The 22878-nt window shown below is 36.9% G+C and overlaps 2 protein-coding genes across 2 annotated transcripts in view; one reads left to right on the top strand and one right to left on the bottom strand.

Annotated features, from left to right (window-relative positions):
* The first annotated feature begins 1240 nt into the window (after positions 1 to 1240).
* LOC142231598 (uncharacterized) lies at positions 1241 to 6524 on the top strand. Its single transcript, XM_075302228.1, has 2 exons — positions 1241 to 6364; positions 6432 to 6524. The coding sequence occupies exons 1-2, from the start codon at positions 1241 to 1243 to the stop codon at positions 6522 to 6524; spliced, it is 5217 nt and encodes a 1738-aa protein (XP_075158343.1).
* Positions 6525 to 17652: 11128 nt separating this feature from the next.
* Positions 17653 to 22878, bottom strand: part of LOC142221794 (uncharacterized) — a 56356-nt gene continuing 51130 nt past the window's right edge. Inside the window, exon 5 of the mRNA XM_075291613.1 lies at positions 17653 to 19857. Within this exon, the coding sequence (XP_075147728.1) occupies positions 18266 to 19857 (1592 nt within the window). The 3' untranslated portion in view covers positions 17653 to 18265. The remainder of the gene's footprint in view (positions 19858 to 22878) is intronic.

Below are 22878 nucleotides of genomic sequence, written 5' to 3'. Positions count from 1 at the left end.
CCCCCACATTAGAGGAGCAAACTTCATCCGACCCGGTTGAAATTTGGTACGTGGTGTTAGTATATGGTATCTAACAACCATGCAAGAATTGGTCCATATGGGTCCATAATTATATATAGCCCCTATATAAATCAATTCCCAGAATTGTCCTCCGGAGCCTCGTGGAGGAGCTAAATTCATCCGATCCGGTTGAAATTGGGAACATGGTGTTAATATAAGGCCGCTTACAACCATGCCATAATTGGTCCATATTGGTCTATAGTTATTGTTGGTGGAAATACAGTGAAACCACCAACGCATCTTATATTTTACATTTATTTATATTTTTTATTTTATTTAAGTTAAAAATCAATATATTTTTGTTATTTTCCATTTCTTTTAATTCATAAAAAAGTACATTTACATTTCTTCACTATTTCATTAACATACAGATTAATATATATATCCAACTTGAATTACATATTAACACACTTATTAATATATTTATATATATGTAAAATTTGAATGACATATTAACATACTGATTAATATATATACATATGTTTGCTGGAACAAATGCAATTGTTTTGTTTGAAAGCTACAATGTTTGCTCAGTTGCTGCCAGGTTCGATCAAACGGTTTGATCGAACATTGTTGCTCTCAGTGCATTCTTGTATACGAACAATGTTTGCATGCATTGAATGGACTTGCGCTTAAATTGTTGTTGCTTTGTAGATTAATGTTTCAATATTTTTTTCATATTCCAATATTTTTATAGCGGTTCGCAGAGTTTTGACTCAATTTAAATTTTTGCAACATGGTTTCATCCAACATTGTTTGCTTCAATTCACTCTCTCTGTTTTTGGCAGTGGACGAGACAACAACCAGCAGCGCTAAGTAGCTTTACAAACTAACAATTTCTGTTCTTTTCATTTCAGCAAATTTGTTCTTGAACATATGTATATACCTACATGTATATACATGAATAAAATAAATTTGTGACCAAAATTCATTGAATTTTGATGAAATTTTTCTTTGCATGTGTATTGGGAATTGAAAGTTTTTTATCGGTTTTATTTTTCTGAGAAACGAAAATTCTTTGACATAATTATTTGGTGCCGAAACCCGGGAACCTCGTTCCATTTTTTCTATTTGATAACTCATTGGCTAGGATTCCAACACGTGTAGGCTTATTTGGTGAAAATTTGTTGTGTGACCAAGTGAATTTATTGGAAAATTTGTGCACGTTAAATAAATAATTATGAGTTCGCTCGAAGTTTTAATAATTAATCAAAGGGACACATTGCAATTGCTTGTGAAATATGCAAAACGATTTGAAAAGAAAGCAAAAAGCGAGAAAACTCATGGTTATTTGAACACTTTAGCACAACGAGTTGACGAAATTTTCAATAAATTTGAGGACCAACATGATAAAATTGTGAGTGTAATTCGCGATACGTCGCTAGACGTGGACGATGTTCCTTATATGAAGGAAGATGTTTATTTCGATTTTACGGAAAAATATTTGGAATTTAAAGGTCGAATTATTGACGCTTTACCGGAAAATTCGATAACTAATTCTCCATTGGCGAGCACTTTTGTTGCCCCTAGTAATCGTACTGATGCCGCTATTATTTCTGATTCACGTTTGCCAAAAATTAATTTACCGAAGTTTTCTGGAGAATACGTTGAATGGGTACCATTTCGCGACATGTATTGTTCCTTGGTCCACAACAATGGATCGCTAAATAGGGTTCAGAAATTTTATTATTTGAAGGGAACACTTTCGGGCGAAGCCGCTAACCTTATTAAGACCATCCCGGTCACTGAAGCTAATTATGACTCGGCATGGGAAGTTTTGGAATCTAGATACCATAACAGGAGAATGCTTGTTGGGAATCTAGTTTCCAAACTTTTTAATATACCGAAATCCGATGGGGGTTGCCAGTCAATTAGGGTTTTGCTAGATTTCGCCAGGGAATGTCTTTCCTCTTTGGGGAATTTAGACATAGACACTTCCAATTGGGATCCCATTCTTGTTCATTTGTTGGTGCAAAAACTTGATTTGCAGACAAGGAAAGAATGGGAAAATTCTTTGAAATCGAGTACCAATTTGCCTTCACGTAGTGAATTATTTACATTTCTTGATAGAACATTCCGTACTTTGGAGTCATTGGGAAATGAGTTTTCCTCCTCATCAACTTCGAAGTCTCACTCGAAATTTTCGAAATCCACAAAGAATTCTAACTCGTTCAAAAAGACTTCTTGTCACACTGGAAAAATTTCGAAACAGACTCCGACTGAGTGTATTTATTGCGGAAAGTCCCATTCTATTTCAAAATGCTATAAATTTTTAGCATTATCTGTGCATGGCAGAAATGAATTTCTGTCCGATAAATCAATTTGCCGCAATTGTCTTTCGGTTGGACATGACCAAAACAATTGTGGTTCACCCTTTCGTTGCGTTATTTGCAAACAAAAGCACCATTCTGTTTTACATGCTGATGGTTTATCGGGACAGGTTTTTTCAGCGGAACCGTTGGTTTCATCTACTTCGAATTCTGACACCAATCCTTCCAATCGATTTACGACACATAACGCGAATGTAATTCGATCAGTGTTGTTGTACACGATACGATTGCATGTTTGCACGAATGGTGGCACATTTCCTTTAAGGGCCCTTTTAGATCCCGGCTCTCAGGGATGTTTGATTTCCGAATCGGCGGTACAGCTGATGGGCCTTAAGAGGACCAAATCTCACTGCACTGTTGTGGGCATAGGTGATGGTAGTGGGAGCGTCTCTAAATTTATGGTGGACATTGAATTGTTTTCGAGGAGAAACATATCAGTACTTTCATGTACTGCGCTAGTCCTTACCAAGTTATCATCGTATACGCCTGATGCCTGTGCAAAGAGCATTTCTATGCCTGACATCAGTGAGGATGATTTGGCGGATCCGCGTTTTTATGATTCTGATCCCATTGATTTGATTCTAGGTTCAGATGTGTGTTTCGAGGTGAAAATTCCGTCCCAGTCTTTCATACATAATGGTATGTTTTTCCAAAATACTCACTTCGGTTGGGTATTTTCTGGATCGGATAGAAGCTTATCTACCCATAGGCTTCATATACATCACGTCAATTTGGACGCCATATTACGTTCTTTCTGGGAACAGGAGGAAATATGCTCCGATAGAGACATGTCAAATGAGGAATTGGCTTGTGAATCTTATTTTGTTGACACCACAAATCAGACTGAAACTGGACGATATATGGTGAAATTGCCATTTAAATCCATTCTATCTGATGGTTCAAGTCCAGAAATTCAAAACAATATTTTGAATGCATTTAGACGATTGCGTCAGTTGGAAATTTCATTTTCCAGAAGACCAGAATTCGCTCAAAGTTATAAAAACTTTATGAGTGAATACGAGTCATTAGGTCATATGACTAGAATTGGTCATTATCCTGATCATGTCCGTCGGGACTCATATTTTTTACCGCTTCATGGTATTTTCAAGGAGCAGAGTACTACTACCAAACTCCGCGTGGTGTTTGATGGCAGTAGTCATAGCCAAGGCCACAAGTCACTCAATGAGGAACTTGCCGCTGGACCTGCTCTTCAGAATGATATCTCATCCATTTTAACAAAATGGCGGAGACATAGGATTGCCTTTGGAGCAGACATAGAAAAGATGTTCCGCCAAATCGATGTTCATCCAGAACATCGAAAATATCAGCAGATATTATGGCGAGCAAATCCTTTTGAAGATATTTCAATTTTCGAGTTGAATACAGTCACTTATGGTACCACCAGTGCACCATATTTGGCTATTCGTGTTTTACAAAAACTTGCTGAGGATTACAGATCCCATTTTCCAAGCGCTGCTGAGGTTTTAATGTCAGAGTCATATGTTGATGACATTATTTCCGGGTCTGATAATCTCTCAGAAGCAAGTAAATTACAAAAGGATTTGTGTGCCCTTTTAAATAAGGGTGGCTGCAATTTACGGAAATGGGTTACGAATTCGCAAGAGCTTCTTTCTGCAATACCCTTTGATTGCAGGGACCCATCGATTTCCATTGATTTCGATCGAAACAACAATGTTGTCAAAACGCTAGGTATTCAATGGAATACAAGCGATGACACATTTTCGATCAGGGTTAACTTTGATGAGCGAGAATCTTTCTCGAAAAGATCTATCCTTTCAGAGTCGGCAAGAATTTACGACCCTCTGGGGCTATTGACTCCGTCTACAGTTGTCTCGAAGACTATATTCAAGAGGCTCTGGGAGGATAGCATTGATTGGGATTCTAAGATTCCAACTGATATTGAGAGGGATTGGATAAATCATCGATCTTCACTAAAGGATTTATCAAACCTCAAAGTCCCAAGGTGGATTGGCTGGTCTCCAAATTCTGTCGTGGAGCTCCATTGTTTTTGTGATGCTTCCTCTGTGGCATATGCGGCAGTAGTTTATGCACGAATTTTGACTCCAGGTGGTATTCGAGTTTCTATTTTGCAGGCAAAATCGAAAGTTGCACCAGTTAAGACAGTTTCGATACCACGTCTCGAACTATGTGCTGCTAAGCTTTTAGTATTATTGGTTCAAAATGTTAAAGAGTCACTAAAGAATTTACCTATAGAGACCACTTACTTTTGGAGTGATAGCTCAACAGTTTTGAGCTGGATCAGAAAGTCTCCGTCCCATTGGGCAGTTTATGTGGCGAATAGAGTAGCGGACATTCAAAGACTTAGCGACCCTTTTCAATGGAGGTATGTACCGACGTCGCTTAATCCCGCTGACTGTGCGTCACGGGGAATTTCTGGCACGGAACTTTTGAATAATGACACTTGGTGGTTTGGCCCAAGATTTTTGAGGGAATCCACGGATTCGTGGCCTCGTAATTTACCTCAATTCAATACTACGGAGGAGCAGAGAACGAAAATTTCGACTCATGCTTTGAACGAAAAAACCTATCCTGAGAATTTTTTGAGATACTCGAAATTTAACAATTTGATTCGTAGCTTGTCATTATGCTATCGATTCATATATAATTGTAGAAAGCCTGATGCAAGGCGCACAGGAGTTTTAACGTCCACTGAGATAAATGATACACTTTACAGAATTTTGAAAGTTGCTCAAAAAGTTGATTTTCCTATAGAAATTGAGCAGCTTTTAAAAAATCGTCCCATTAGGAGTAGTTCACTACTGAAACTCATGCCCTTTCTCGATACATATGGTCTAATACGGGTAGGTGGCAGGCTGCAAAACTCTAGTTTTGACTATGATATTAAGCACCCCATTATTTTCTCGAAAAATAACCCCCTGTCTAGACTAATAATAACGGATTCGCACGAAAAAACTCTACATGGTGGAATTACATTGACAATGTCATATGTTAACCGCAGGTACTGGATCTTATCTGGTAACCAGTTGGCAAAGTCAATTATCCACAAATGTATGAGGTGCTTCCGACAATCTGCGAAAACGGCTCAACAAATAATGGGTAATTTGCCTTCTGTTCGTTTGAACGCCACTAGACCTTTCAAACACAGTGGGGTGGACTTTGCAGGCCCCATTATGTTAAAAATTTCCACTATCAGATCTGCTGTTGTTACAAAAGGGTATATTTGCCTGTTTGTTTGCATGGTTACGAAAGCCCTTCATTTGGAAGCAGTTTCAGATTTGAGCACTAGCGCTTTTCTGGCTGCGTTTAAAAGATTTGTGTCACGTCGAGGTGCCTGCACCGATATATACTCGGACTGTGGTACCAACTTCGTAGGAGCATCAAAGGAACTACAGGTGCTCCACAATAGGTCACAGAAATCTTTACCAGAAGAGCTACGACATGCGCTAAGTATTGATGGTACGACATGGCATTTTATTCCGCCAGCTTCTCCTAATTTTGGAGGATTATGGGAAGCTGGCGTAAAGTCTGTCAAATATCATTTAAAACGAGTGGTACATGACAGACTTCTTAGTTTTGAAGAATTGTCCACATTGTTGTGTCAAATAGAAAGTATCCTGAACTCCAGGCCACTATGTCCACTATCACCGGACCCAGCTGACTTCGATGCACTTACCCCAGCTCATTTTCTGATTGGCGAGCCCACAAATTGCATTCAAGATGAGACTTTGCTTGACGTCAATATAAACCGGCTGACTAGATGGAAACGCATTGAAAAAATCAAGCAACATTTTTGGAAACGCTGGCATAGTGAGTACCTCAACCGTCTCCAATCGCGTCCCAAATGGCTAAAGCAAAGTGAAAATGCTAAAGTCGGAGACTTAGTATTGGTTGCTGATGAACGTATTGGACCGGGACAGTGGCTACTTGGCCGAATTAAAGAAATCCATCCTGGAGGAGATGGTAGAACAAGGGTTGTATCAGTTTCTACTAAAAACAAAATCTTAAAAAGACCTATTTCTAAAATATCTTTTCTTCCAGCTAACAATCATATCAACTGATAATCACAAAATCATTTCGTGTCATACCGCCAGCATCAATTATATCATCATCACATCAACTGCAAATACATGATTTCATCTTCATCATCAACAAACATTTTCAAATTTCATCAGTATTCCACTTTGCCATATGTCCACGAATGGAGCCTACACCATAGCGCTGTGAGTCGGAGCACAGCGGAGCGAAGCTCGACTAAAGTACTCCCAACGGTAGGCCAATCTGGACTATATTCATCAGACTTAAGAACATCCGTTCTTTAGGGGGGAGAATGTTGGTGGAAATACAGTGAAACCACCAACGCATCTTATATTTTACATTTATTTATATTTTTTATTTTATTTAAGTTAAAAATCAATATATTTTTGTTATTTTCCATTTCTTTTAATTCATAAAAAAGTACATTTACATTTCTTCACTATTTCATTAACATACAGATTAATATATATATCCAACTTGAATTACATATTAACACACTTATTAATATATTTATATATATGTAAAATTTGAATGACATATTAACATACTGATTAATATATATACATATGTTTGCTGGAACAAATGCAATTGTTTTGTTTGAAAGCTACAATGTTTGCTCAGTTGCTGCCAGGTTCGATCAAACGGTTTGATCGAACATTGTTGCTCTCAGTGCATTCTTGTATACGAACAATGTTTGCATGCATTGAATGGACTTGCGCTTAAATTGTTGTTGCTTTGTAGATTAATGTTTCAATATTTTTTTCATATTCCAATATTTTTATAGCGGTTCGCAGAGTTTTGACTCAATTTAAATTTTTGCAACATGGTTTCATCCAACATTGTTTGCTTCAATTCACTCTCTCTGTTTTTGGCAGTGGACGAGACAACAACCAGCAGCGCTAAGTAGCTTTACAAACTAACAATTTCTGTTCTTTTCATTTCAGCAAATTTGTTCTTGAACATATGTATATACCTACATGTATATACATGAATAAAATAAATTTGTGACCAAAATTCATTGAATTTTGATGAAATTTTTCTTTGCATGTGTATTGGGAATTGAAAGTTTTTTATCGGTTTTATTTTTCTGAGAAACGAAAATTCTTTGACAGTTATATATAGCCGATCCCCAATCAAACAAAAATTGGTCCATATCGGTTGATAATCATGGTTGCCACTCGAGACAAAAATAATCTACCAAAATTTTATTTTTAAAGAAAACATTGTCAAAATGTTATTTCTATAGAAAAATTTATCCAAATTTTATTTCTATAGAAAATTTTGTCAAAATTTTATTTCTATAGAAAATTTTGTCAAAATTTTATTTCTATAGAAAATTTTGTCAAAATTTTATTTCTATAGAAAATTTTTTCCATATTTTATTTCTATAGAATTTTTTTCCAAATTTTTGCTTCTATAGAAAATGTTGTCAAAATTTTATTTTGTCAAAATTTTATTTCTATAGAAACTTTAAACTTAACTATATACGTATTTAATCGGCCTTTTTTAGTTTAATATATACCACGTATGGACTATGTGGTATATATTACGGTGTTAGGAAGTTTTAAAATACCTTGCCATCGGCAAGTGTTACCGCAACCCAAGTAATTTGATTGTGGATGACAGTCTTCAGTAGAAGTTTCTACGCAATCCATGGTGGAGGGTACATAAGCTTCGGACTGGCCGAACTTACGGTCGTATATACTTGTTTAGAGTTTCATTTGATATGAATAAAGTTTCATTTGAAATAAAAAAGGTTTCATTTGATTTGGAAAAGGATTCATTTGAAGTGAAAATGCTATATACAGCTGTTGTTGTTGTAGCCCTTTGGACTTGGTATTCCCGAGTTTCTCGGGAAATAGGCATACTCCAAATGGGGATTTGCAGTCCTTCGACAGGGTTGTAAACCCTGTGTCCGCTCCGGGCCGTAGACCCGACTGCAACGGGGGCGGATGTACACAGTAATTATACCTCAACCATCAATGATCTAAATATGAATTCGAATAAAAATCTGGATCAAAATTTCATTACAAATTCAAAAGATTCATTTGATTAGAAAAAAGTTTCATTTGATTTGAAAAAGTTTTCATTCGATTTGAAAAAGGTTTCATTTAATTTGGAAAAGGATTCATTTGGTTTGAAAAAGGTTTCATTTGAAATGTAAAAGGTTTAATTTGAAGTGAAAATGGTATAGTCGGCCCCGTGTACACCCATAGAAAACATCATGAACGGCGTGGTCATTTCGAAACGATCTGTTCATGAAAGTGAATCAACGCACATGTGTTGTCAAACTGAGAACAGATGGGGTCAATCTGACAACGTAAAAATTACCCAATACGTTGTCAAAACAACAACCACCGTTCATGATCTGAAAACGTAATGGCTACGATTTATAAACAAAATTAAAAAAGACTTCCACTGCCGTGACTCGAACCTGTGTTGCCTGCATGATACGCGTTAACAGTCGCCTTAGCACATTGCACCAACCGCGGAGTTGCCATAACAATGGCTAACGGTTATTTTAAGTCTTTTCATTGCCAAAGAAAAACGAATGCCGTTCATGAAATCGTGAACGCCCGTGGAAGAAATGGTGAACATTCCGTTTTAATTTTTTGTGAACGTGTCCGTTTCATTTTGACAACGGCCGTTCACGATTGTGAAACGCAATTTGTTCTATTACTGTACGCAATCCAAGGGGGAGTGCACAAACGATTCGATCTGTAGTGGGATTCCGTATTCAATTTTAACGATGAAACGCATCGTTAAGAAGGGATAATAAGAAAAATAACAACCAAGCTATTCGGTAGTCGCTTTAAACAACATTTCCAATCGTTTAAAATTAGCTGTGTTGTTTTCTGTACAGATAACAATCAATACATCGTTGAGTAAACAACTAAGATTTTTTGATTGTTTATTTTATCGAATGCGTTGACGTTTTCAGCAGAAAATTTCATTCATGCAAAATAGTGTATTTAACGATGTAGGTTACTTTTAATAGGAAAGTAATGGACCACTTTTTATTACAAAAAGAGTTTTCTGCAACATTTTCAAAACCCAAAAATAAAAAGCCGTTCTAAAAATTTAGTCGGGTGGAACTGCCTTAACGCCCATTTTCATGAAGCTCCGTTAACTAACGAACTTTTAAACCGTATTATGGACATAGCTGCCGTCCTGCCTATATATTCCATATGCCAGTTAGGAACTTAACTGCCGATAATTTTTCAGTAAAAGTTAACCGGAGAGAAGATATTTGAAATTTTCTTTTTGTTAAATGACAGTTAAAGCCTAACAGAGCTACATGAAAATGTAGATGGTTAATGGTTTTAAATTAAAGGGGATTTCACATAGATTGAGAATATCACAAATTTTTCTCTTCTGGCTCAGTGTATTTCTTTTAAATTAGCAAACAATTTCCAATTTTGCAAACTGTTTTTGTGTTATTCTTCCATTATGTTACACAGTTTTTGTAGCAGGGTTGCCAAGCTCAACGCAACTTAAACAATAGTCGTTCACGATTAGTTACAGAATGACACGATCGTTAGTGCAAACAACTTTTTTGGTGGACAAAATTAACAATGCGATTATCGTGAAGAAATACAGAATCCCACTACTGGTTGAACTATCGACCGTATACACTTGTTTCAATTTTTTATGAATTTATCCTTGATGGTTTTTACCATTGCATTTCAATATTCATCACAATTTCGGAAGCGAAAAAAAATGCAAATCTTATTGTTAGTTTTTGGTTATACATTGTGTGGTGAATATTGCAACGAATAAATTGCATTGGTTCCATTCATTTATTCATTTATCTGGTAAATTTGAATTTGATATTTTTCAATTGAACAATGGAATATTTTTGCAAGTCGAACATCCAAATTGTTGTTCAATGTAAAAATAAATTCCTTTTTTTTTATTGTTCAGCCCATCAACCTCAATTCAATATAAATGGATGGACATTTATATATGTAAATTAATATATAACTGACCATTCAGATAGCCACAATCGATTGTGGCGAAAGAACAATACATACATATGTGATTTAAATAACGGGATGGTATTTGATTGTGCGATAGAACGTAGGAAGGGGTTTTTAGGAGGAATAAGGCGAAGATCAAGCGCAAGGGAAGTTATATCAGAATACCGATTCGAAAGCGCTTAATATAGCTTCGCATCTTTCAAGAGACCGAGTCTTATATAATTAATTCATTTTCTGAAATATATGCTGTTCCTTACGGACACATCAAGGACGAATCAAAGAAGTCTACATTTCAGGACCTAGTTAGATGTACCCAATTATGGGCTTTCTAGAAGAAATGACATTGCCAATTTTGGTTTTTAGTCATCTGTTATGAGGGCAGTTCAGAAACTTCTTAGCCTAGCACAAAAAGCGCGGTATAAACAGAAAAAACTTAAGTGTTTTGGAAACTTCCATCTCTGTTATGAACACATGTTAAAGTTTGTTTCGATCTGGCAACTCCTTCATATAGAAACAGGTATTCAAAAAAGACGCATCGGCAATTTTTTTACAATGGAAACATTAGAAATGCGTGCTGTTATTAAATATTTACATAAAAAAGGTTTATCGGGACAAGAAATTCATAATAATATGGTGAATGTGTTAGGTGAAAGTGCTCCTTCATATGCAACAGTAAAATATCGGGTTGCTGAATTTAAACGTGGTCGTACAAGCATTAAAGATGAACCACGTAGTGGATGTCCAAAAACGGCAACAACAACAGAAATTGTAGCCAAAGGGCATGATATGGTATTAAATGATCGACGAATAAAAGTGCGTGAAATTGCTAATATCATGGGCATCTCAAATTATCGAGTCCATTTAATTTTGCATGAAGAACTACAGATGAAAAAGCTTTCTGCAAGATGGGTGCCGCATTTGTTAACAGTCGATCAAAAACGCATAAGAATGAACATTTCTCAAACTGGTTTGGATAGTTTTAAGCGAAATAAAATGGAGGAAGTGCCCAAAGAAGGCAAAAACAATTCAATTGGCTGCTAAGGTTATGGCAACGGTTTTTCAAGACTTCAAAGGTATTTTATTGATTGACTATCTGCAAAAGGGTAAAACAATAAATTCAGAGTACTATTGCAACATTTTGGATCAATTAAATATATGTTACAAATTCGAGAAAAACGTCCTGGCTTACAACACAAAAAAATAATTTTTCATAAAGACAATGCACCAGCGCACAAGAGTGTTTTAACAATGGCTAAAATCAACGAATTAAAGTACGAGTTGCTTGACCACCCACCTTATTCTCATGATTAAAGCGCTTTACAGATTATCAGTTATTCCGGACGACAGTGCTCGTGTCCAACATATCTCATATGCACAATGCACATTATAAGTTAAGTCCGAAGGCATAATCGATACTGCTGCATGTTTATGGGATCGATAACACATTTACCGATTATTTAGTCATCGCCGACAAGTCGTATCGATCCGACACACTGTAAGATTCTTTACAAACACCGACATTCCGTCCGGAATAACTGAAAGTCTGTAGAGCGCATTAGCTCCCAGTGACTTTTACTTGTTCCCAAATCTAAAAAAAAAATCCTTGCTGGCTAGCGTTTTACCTCAAATGAAGATGCAATTACAGTTGTAACCACTATTTTGAAGACCTTGAGGAAAACTATTTTAATCAAGGGATAGAATTGCTAGAAAAGCCTTGGACTAAGTGTATTGAAGTTTCAGGAGATTATATTGAAAAATAAAAATATTTTTGAAAAATTAACTATTCATTGATAGGCTAAGAAGTTTCCGAATCACCCTCGTATAAACAGATATTTTATCAACTCAATGATTCGCGAACACGTTCGTGACAATTTAGCTATGTAAAACTAAATTACGCTAGCTATTGCCTACAATCCCAGCAAAAAACTTGAGGAATCGGGTTTGTAAAGGAGCTACTAAGCACCTTAATAGCACTTACAGTAGTGGGGAATTCATTTGTGAAATTAAAAAGAATGTCTCGCTAAATTGCGGTTTTTCTACACTAAAAAAAGTATTTACGTGAAATTAAAGATTACGCAACCTTAATTTTAGGACGCGCAATTTACAAAATATTAAGGACATATTTCTTTAAAATAAGGAAATTTTAATTAAAATAAAGTTTATAATCTTTGCATAAAAAATTTAAATTTAGGACACAAATTTTGAAAATTTGTGTCCCTCCGTTAGGTCAGGTTAGGTTAAAGTGGCATCCCGATTAAGTTTCAGACTCACTTAGACTATTCAGTCGGAGCCACAGTGATGCAATAGTTAGAATGCCCGCCTTGCATACACAAGGTCGTGGGTTCGATTCCTGCTTCGACCGAACACCAAAAAGTTTTTCAGCGGTGGATTATCCCACCTCAGTAATACTTGTGACATTTCTGGGGGTTTCAAAACTTCTCTAAGTGGTTTCACTGCAATGTGAACGCCGTTCGGACTTGGCTATAAAAAGGAAGTCCCTTGTCATTGAGCTTAACATGGAATTGGACAGCTCTCAGTTATAAGAGAGAAATTCACCAATGTGGTATCACAATGGACTGAATAGTCTAAGTGAGCCTGATACATCGGGCTGCCACCTAACCCAACCTAACCTAGATTATTCAGTCCATTGTGATACCACATTTAACTAAAAGTACCTATTACATATGGGCACTTCTAGTTCAACCACTGAACCTTCTCTATTATTTTCTTTTGTTGATCCAACCAGATTGTTCCAAAAGCATTAGCAGACTACTTAAGCAACTTAACGTTTTCCAGGTCCGCAGTAATCTAAAGCTATATGCCCATGAAATTCGCTTACGCCTTACACAAAATGCAGGACACTCACACAAGAGGTGTTTAATTGATCCCTTTTCCTCCGCATCATGACATACAGTAGTCATTATACTTCGCACCAATAGTTTTTGCAAATTCGCCTTTCAGGCTGCGACCCGTTATAATTGATATCAGGGATGATATCTGACGTCTTGAGAACACTAGCATATCTAGTGTGCGGTTTAAGTTTAAATGGGGCCATATTTGCTTGGTGTCGTTACAACGCTTGCAATTCTCCCATCGAACATTTACCATCATAACAGCCTTCTCACGCAGCATGAGCTTGCAGGTAGCCAAAGACATACCAAGAGATTCTAGATCCCCTGGAATATGTAAGGTAGTTCCTAGCCTTGCTAACTCATGTGCTTCGCACTTCCCCGGTATGTTCCAATGGCCAGCTACCCATATTAGGTGAATATTGTACTGCTCCGCCATCTCGTTGAGAGATTTGCGGCAGTCGATGGCCGTTTTCGAGTTAAGGAACACAGTGTCCAAGGATTTTATTGTAGGTTGACTGTCTGAGTATATATTAATGCCAACATTTTTTGGAACATTACTTCTCAGCCAAATTCGCCACTTCTCTTATTGCTTATATTTCAGCCTGAAAAACACTACAGTGATTAGGTAATCTTTTCGCTATTCGAATTTCCAGATCTTTAGAATATACTCCGAAACCCACTTGTCCATCCAATTTGGAGCCATCAGTGTAGAAATCTATATATCGTTTATCCCCCAGGGTCTGTGTACACCACGCATGACATTAAGGGAATCTGTTCCTGTCTTACTGAATGCGCCTGAGATACACAAGAACGCCATACGCTGACCTTTATTTAAACCTCTCGTTTGCTGAAGTGCCGGCAACCAGACTACAACACCATATAGCATTATAGGTCTAACCACTACCGTATTAGCCAATGCACATTTATCGGTTTTAGTCCCTACTTTTTATACCCTCCACCATAGGATGGGGGTATATTAACTTTGTCATTCCGTTTGTAACACATCGAAGTATTGCTCTAAGACCCCATAAAGTATATATATTCTGGGTCGTGGTGAAATTCTGAGTCGATCTGAGCATGTCCGTCCGTCCGTCCGTCTGTTGAAATCACGCTAACTTCCGAACGAAACAAGCTATCGACTTGAAACTTGGCAGAAGTTGTTGTTAATGATGTAGTTCGGATGGTATTGCAAATGGCCCATATCGGTTCACTTTTACGTATAGCCCCCATATAAACGGACCCCCCAAATTTGGCTTGCAGACCCTCTAAGGGAAGCAAATTTCATCCGATCCGGCTGAAATTTGGTACCTCGTGTTAGTATATGGTCTCTACCAACCATGCAAAAATTGACCCGCATCGGTCCATAATTACATATAGCCCCCGTATAAACCGATCCACCGATTTGGTTTTCGGAGCCTCTAAGTGAAGCAAATTTCATCCGATCCGGCTGAAATTTAGTACATGGTGTTAATATATGGTCTTTACTAACCATGCAAAAATTGGTCTACATCGGTCCATAATTATATATAGCCCCCATATATTGATCCCCAGATTTGGTTTGCGGAGCCTCTAAGAGAAGAAAATTTCATCCGATCCGGTTGAAATTTGGTACATAGGGTTAGTAAATGGTCTCTATCAACTATGCTAAAATTGGTTCACATCGGTCAATAATTATATATAGCCCCCATATAAACCGATCCCCCGATTTCGCTTGCGGAGTCTCTAAGAGAAACAAATTTCATCCGATCCGGCTGAAATTTGGTACATGGTGTTACTATATGGTCTCTAATGACCATGCAAAAATTGGACCACATCGGTGCATAATTATGTATAGCCCCCATATAAACCGATCACCAGATTTGACCTCCGGAGCCTCTTGGAAGACCAAAATTGATCTGATTCAGTTGATATTTGGTACGTGGTGGAAGTATATGAGAACAGGTTGGCTGATAAGTCCCCGGTCTAACAAAGAAAAACACATTTTTTTTGTCAAAATTCGTTTTTATTATCCAACATAGTTCCCTTCGAGAGCGATACAACGATTATAACGACCTTCCATTTTTTTGATACCATTTTGGTAGTACTCCTTCGTGTTTGCATCAAAATAGGCCTCAGTTTCGGCGATCACCTCTTCATTGCAGCCAAATTGTTTCCCTGCGAGCATCCTTTTGAGGTCTGGGAACAAGAAAAAGTCGCTGGGGATCAGATCTGGAGAATACGGTGGGTGGGGAAGCAATTCGAAACCCAATTCATGAATTTTTGCCATCGTTCTCAATGACTTGTGACACGGTGCGTTGGCTTGGTGGAACAACACTTTTTTCTTCTTCATATGGGGCCGTTTTGCCGCGATTTCGACCTTCAAACGCTCCAATAACGCCATATAATAGTCACTGTTGATGGTTTTTCCCTTCTCAAGATAATCGATAAAAAGTAGTCCATGCGCAACGCAAAAAACGGAGGCCATTACTGTGCCAGCGGACTTTTGTGTCTTTCCACGCTTCGGAGACGGTTCACCGGTCGCTGTCCACTCAGCCGACTGTCGATTGGACTCAGGAGTGTAGTGATGGAGCCATGTTTCATCCATTGTCACATATCGACGGAAAAACTCGGGTGTATTACGAGTGAACAGCTGCAAACACCGCTCAGAATCATCAACACGTTGTTGTTTTTGGTCAAATGTGAGCTCGCGCGGAACCTATTTTGCACAGAGCTTCCGCATATCCAAATATTGATGAATGATATGACCAACACGTTCCTTTGATATCTTTAAGGCCTCTGCTATCGCGATCAACTTCATTTTACGGTCATTCAAACTCATTTTGTGAATTTTTTTGATGTTTTCGTCGGTAACCACCTCTTTCGGGCGTCCACTGCGTTCACCGTCCTCCGTGTTCATTTCACGACCCTTGAATTTTACATACCAATCAATTATTGTTGATTCCCCTGGGGCAGAGTCCGGATTATCATTATCAAGCCAAGTTTTTGCTTCCACCGTATTTTTTCCCTTCAGAAAACAGTATTTTATCAAAACACGAAATTCCTTTTTTCCATTTTTGAACAAAAGTTGATTCACAAAAGACGCTCTATCTTACAAACTAATTGACTTACAAACGTCAAATTTTGACACGAATCATTTGAAGGTTGGTACTATATAAAAATAATATGTATTTAATATGTTACTAAATAGCGACGCCATCTATGTGGCAGACTGGGGACTTATCTGCCAACTCGTAGCGAAATCGTAGTTTTTATCCAATTTGCCTGAAATTTGAACTCTAGAGGTATTTTCGGACCATAAAGAGGTGTTCCAAAAATTGTGAGTATCGGTCCATGTTTTGGCATAGCCCCCATATAGACCAATCTCCCGATTTTATTTCTTGGGCTTCTAGGATCTGCAGTTTTTATCCAATTTGCCTGAAATTAGAATCTAGGGGTATTTTCGGACCATAAAGAGGTGTGCAAAAAATTGTGAGTATCGGCCCATGTTGTGGGTTTCTACAAACCGTAGTTTTTATCAGATTTGCCTAAAATTGTATATATTCTGGTATTTTAGGCTCACAAAAACGTGTATCAGATTAAGTTTTTATAGGTGCATTTGGTAATGCCTCCATATAGACCGATTTCACTTCTTTAGGGTATAGAAGAAAATTGCTTGAAACTCAATATAAAATTTCCAGATTTTACTTCTCGGGTGAAAATCTACAGATTTAAGATTTGAAATCAAGACGTTATTTTATAATTTTCTTGCACACTTACAAGAGATGTTAATGATTCCTCTAAAACTCAAACCAAAATGGTTCTTATAAATCCACAATCTGATATAGTCTTCATAGGTAAAATCTTTACATTTATCTTCGGGAAGTGTACTGGCTGAACTGCTCTGCTTGATCTGTCCTCTAACCCCCTGAAATTCCAAAGAAACCCTAATATTTGATTCATGGTGGTGGGTATTTAAGATTCAGCACGGCCGAACTTACTGCTGTATATACTTGTTTGTGTATAATTTTTTCCCGTTATTTTATTAATTTAACTAACGTACGCAAAAAATTATTAGTGTAAAGGAAACTTTCTCCAAAATGAATAATTCCGTGAACAAAAATAAAGTTAAATTGGCCTTAGCGAACTAGAGAGTTCACTTTTTTTAGTGTAGCCAAAAAAGCAATGAAAATGTTCTTTTTGGATCCGAAAGTAGTGAAAATTTGGTTCAGAAGCAATGAAAAATAAATCTTGTGAAGTGAAAATTTTGTTCATCTCTGGAGAAGCATGTTTGGATGTACATTAAAGTAATGGCTAAAGAAGAACTTCTATGTATTTTGCTGGGTAGGATATTATACCAAATTTCGTATGGTGGAGGGCATGAACAATTTTTGAAAAGTTTAATAAAAATTCATGTTTCGGTTTCTTTTGCACTTTATTACTGATTTTTCATGTTTCCATGTTTTTATATATATACAAAAATTATATGAATTTTTTTTTTGGTTCGGGAATAAATTTGGAAACAAATAAAATTTATAATTCTTTTGTTCAAATCGTTTGGTATTCCAACTAAAACTAGTCAACGAATTAGATAAAATATTTTCAAAATAAAAATCGTTTTTGGTTTTCCAAAAATATTTGTGCCTTATGATATACAACAAATTTTAAATAATAATTGTTATAAATATAAATAAATAATACATATTAGAAATAAAGAGCATGTGCTTATATAGGAAATCGTACAAAATAGTGAAATATTTTACATAAAGAAAGAAAAATTTCTGTGTATGCAAATTGGTGAGGTTGGGATTGTGTACCGCGTGGGTGGTCTATATGGGTGAAGGTAGGCGGCTGTACACATTCTCCCTCCCCATATGGTAGTGCGAATTTTATGCATCTGATACAAATGTTGTACAAGATAAATCATCCCCCCCAGTTTGGATGGCTCCGGGCCAACAGGGGGTCAACAGCTAACACATCGTTCTAGATGGTTAAACGGTTCAACGTCATCTAGCTTGGTGATCTTGTTTTACATGGCGGTAATCATATGGCTGTCATCCTGCTGGTTGTCGGTGATCAATTTGGATTTGCTCTTTGAGAAATCCACAATCTTTTGGGTTTTGCTGTCATCCGTGCGATTGATGTCATCGGCGTCATCCTCTTCATTGATGGTGTCTGCCGCATATGAATTTGGTGTGGGTGGTGGAGATTCTCGTTCCTCGTTTTCTTCGTAGATTACATCGCAATTTGTGGGTATGGTTTTTGGTGGTGGCTTTTTGATTTGTTTGGCCTTTTTGGCATTGGTGGTATTGTTATTGACACTATTCTGCTGCAGTTCATCCATTTGAATTTGCATTTCTCGCAGGCGATCTGTCAACAGATACATGTCACGCTCTTGAGATTCGCAGCGTTCACGCAGCTCGGCAATTTCCCGTAAATCCTCAGGGCGAGGATCACGGCGTTCATAGCGCATACGCATCTCTTCGAAGAGGTTGGTGAGACAGCGACACTTACGATGCAGCTGTTCGATTTCGTTGGCATTGCTAATGTCACGCTTGTCAAGCGCAATCTTTTCGGCATCATAGGCAGCCTTGAGATCTTTAAGATCGCGTTTGTAGCGTAACTCGACATCTTTTACTCGTTCTTCGGCATCGGCCATTTTCTGTCGATGTCTCTCGGCTAACTCCTGTAGGGCTTGCTCCTTCTCGGCTGTGATCTTGGCTTGCAGCTTTTGCATTTCCTTCTTGTGTTCCTGTGTCAATTCTTGAGTATTGGTTTGCAATTCCTTGGCAAACTCTTCCTTGACTTGACCCAAGCGTTCGCGGAACTTTTCTTCCATCTGCAATTTCTCTGCCTCGAATTCACTACGCAGTTTATTCTCCAAAGCTTCTCGTCTCTCCTCCTCTTGGCACATGGCCTTTTGGAATTCGCGATCGGCTCGATCCAAATGCATTCGCGTTTGTAGCAAAGCAGTATCGGATTTTTCTCTCAGCTCTAGATATTCTTGTGATTTTCGTTCTAGGCTCTCCTGAGTTTCGGCCAATTCGTTGCGTAGTTCTTCCTCATTGTAAGTGTAACGATTCGTTAGAGCCTTCAGCTCCTCCACATGTTCCTGTTGTAATTTGTCCAGCGCGTCCCGTCTCTCTTCCACATAAACCGATTCAAGTTCATTTTTCAGTCTTGTCATCTCTGTGTAAAGTTTATCCTCCCAAAAGGCGGCAGCTTCGTTGCGTACTTCATCGATACGATAAATCGTTTCACGTTCTTTATCGTAGATAGCATTATCACAATGGAATTTTATTTTCGTTACTGCTTCAACTTGTTCCTCGAGTTTTTCATTTGTGCTAGCCAGTTCTTGTTTTAGAGCTTCGATTTGTGACATCAATGATTCAATGGAATTGGCTTGCTCATTTACAACTCCTCGCAAGGATTTCACTTGCGATTGATAGATCTTCATATCATCGATTTCTCTACTCAACGCTTCCAATTCAGTTTCAAGGAGCTCCACATTTGCCACAGCTTCTTTTCGAGCCTCTTCAACTTTATCGATTCTTTCCTTACACTGTTTCTGTGTTTCCCGCAATTGCCATTCACAGTCGGTCATAATCGACTCTTCACGATCTGTAATGGGAAGGGAAATGTTAAAGAATATTTTTTAACAATGAGAAAGAAAGAGAAATGTTAAACGATCTTCGCTAAGTAAAATCAGCCAAAGAGAAAAATCGGCATGGTATTCTACAGTGTTAAAAAGTACGAGGAAATTCAGCACAAATCTATTTAATACCACTGGAGTTCTGAAGAGCTTAGATACCTTCACAAAAAAATTGAAAGAAAATAAAGCAGGAATTATAAGAGCCCAATGCAACTCTTGGCCTGATTAACCCTTTCGACCCCGAATTTTTATAAGTATCGCTAAATTTTTTTTTTACTTTTAATCATGTTGAAGTCATTTAAGAAGCGTCTAGCCAAAATTTCGGGTCGCCACCCCCATTCGTTTAGGCGGTAAAGAATGTTGCCTGTGGGCAACTTTGGGCAATTGTGACTACAAACTATTTTGTTTTGTAAAATCGGTAATGATAGACGTATCAGGGATCCGGAGCGGTCCATTTTTTTCGCTCCGCTCCGCTCCCGCTCCGGAGAAAAAAAAACCGCTCCGCTCCTCGCTCCGCTCCGAGAAAAAAAAAATCGCTCCGCTCCGCTCCTCTTCGAGAAAATTATAGTACAAACATTGTATTATTTGTTCAATTGAGTTTTATTTTATTTAGAAAAATCGGGCGGTACATATATGGGAGCTATAGCTAAATCTGAACCGATTTCGATGATTTTTTGCGCATATAGTTAGTGCTATAGAAGATTACATTTCGCCAACTTTGAGTAAGATCGGTTGATAAATAAGGGTTTATGACCTAATTTGACAAAATCGGGCGATACATATATATGGGACCTATATCTAAATCTGAACCTTTAAGTTTGAAATTTTCAGACTTAAAGGGTGATACAGAAGATTATTTTGTGCTAAATTTGACGACGATCGGTTAGTAAAAAAAGTGCAACGTGACCCCATTTGTCGAAATCGGGCAATACATATATCTAAATTTGATCCGATTTCTTCCAAATTCAATAACGTTCGTCCTTGTGCCCAAAAAAATTCCCTGTACCAAATTTCATCAAAATCGGTTAATAATTGCGACCGAAATCCTGTGAACAACAAATACATGGACAGACGGACGGATGGACGGACGGACGCCAAGCGCTAGATCGACTCAGGAGGTGATTCTGAGTCGATCGGTATATATTTTATGGGGTCTAAAATCAATATTTCTTGTAGGCACATTTTTTGGCAGATCAAACTTATTATACCCTAACCACTATGTGGTTTAGGGTATAATGACTTTAAAACAATGTGTTGAAATATTTTATTAATTTTGAAGATTTTTTCAGAAATATTAAATCCATTTTGACTTCATTAAAACGAAATTTGCATTCATGTTAGGATACACATTTTTATGTCGAATCACTTAGCTATAAGGACAAACAGACTTCATTGAAAAGTTTAAAGACTTTTAGACAAGGAAAAACTTTTTTTTTTAGAGAAATACGTCTTCTATTCTAAGCAAAATTCGTATTCGTATTTTAAGCATGTGAAATATTTGGCCTCCCGACAATATTCTTTGCGGTGCACCATCTACTATTTAATATGTGATAGAAACCAAATTTATGAAAATGGACCAAAATGGACCAAATTCTGTTTGGTCTGACCATCGGACTAAATTTAAAAATTAGAAATCTTTTGGGCCAATTTTGGTCCGATCGGACCAAAACGGCAACGCTGATTGGAATTGAAAGTCTATACACAGAGTATAAGTAACTACTCTCCGAAAGTTTTTTTTTGTTTTGCAACAGACGTAGAGAAGAGGTTTTGTTATATTTGTAATGTGTGTGTGTATGTTTATGTTTGCAACAACCTCCATCGACATCAGTCCGTGGTATACCTACGAATATTCTTACTCAGATCTAGTGTTACCTAATTTCGCTTTTTTCCCCTTTATTGTATAATAAATGTATATGCGCACATTTTTCAACCAAAATTGAAACTATCCATAATTTTAATTAAATTTTCGAGAACTAATATCAGAAATAAGAGAATGCTAGGATATAGTACAATAGTAAAGCAAATGTGAATGAAAAAAAGCATGCCCGGTTCCAAAGATTTTGTTTTTACTTTAACAGTTTGGGTATTAATTCCGAGCCAAAGAAGCGGAGAATACAAGTAAGGATACTTTAAAGACGTAATTCTCTTTTAAATTTGGGGGTTATGTACTTGCTTCTAGGAAGCAAATGTTAATTTTTAATTTTTTTTAGATTTTTTTCGTCAGTTGTTATCAAAATCCTTTAAAAACGAGTTAACGAGTTATTTTTTTCCATATTAAGACTCGACTTCCAGTAGAAATTATGCTATGTTTCAAGTAAAAAGCATCTTTAAAATAAAGTGTTGAAAAACATGTCTTATTTTTTAACGATTTTTTGCTTTGTAGGCAAGATGCAAAAAGGAAACAAATTTAAAGACAATTTCATTAATTTTAAAGAATTTTTCTTAATTATTAAAGTCACGTTGACCTTACCTCAAAAATTTTATCTTTCATGTTATGATACACATTTTTAAGTAAAATCACTTAATTATAAGGACATTACAACTTCATTCAAAAGTTTATTGCCTTTTGGACAAGAAAAAAAACTTTATTTTAGAGAAATGCGTCTTCCATGTTAAGCAAAATTTGCATTCTTATTCTAAGGACATGGAATCTTTGACTTCACGACAATATTTTTTTCAGTGTAGAAAACTAAAAAATTAAATATAAATAAGATCGTTTAATTGCATTTATTTGACGTTCATTACAAACATCTTTGTAGTAATACGGGATGAAATTGATCGAAAGTACTGTTGTTACTTTTACAACACATACTAGATATATATTTTGACATTTGCCGTTTTTGAAAACAATTACTAAAAAACACGTTGTGTTTTCCCCAATGTACGTACGTACAAAAATACATATCGTACATTTTAAACGTTTACTCACACTACGCTAAGTACTAGCTAAATTTGAAATTACCTACACAGTGTAATTTCAAAGTTACACA

The sequence above is a fragment of the Haematobia irritans genome, chromosome 1, assembly GCF_050003625.1.
Source record: "Haematobia irritans isolate KBUSLIRL chromosome 1, ASM5000362v1, whole genome shotgun sequence".
Classification (NCBI taxonomy): Eukaryota; Metazoa; Arthropoda; class Insecta; order Diptera; family Muscidae; genus Haematobia; species Haematobia irritans.
Note: the sequence above shows the minus strand (reverse complement) of the source record. Positions and strands in the feature narration are given on the sequence as shown.

Excerpts from the sequence above, each read along its gene's own strand:
- LOC142231598 (XM_075302228.1), top strand. The coding sequence starts at position 1,241 with ATGAGTTCGCTCGAAGTTTTAATAATTAATCAAAGGGACACATTGCAA. Across the intron at positions 6,365-6,431 it reads GAGGAGATGGTAGAACAAGG|CTAACAATCATATCAACTGA; the intron begins GTTGTATCAGTT and ends CTTTTCTTCCAG.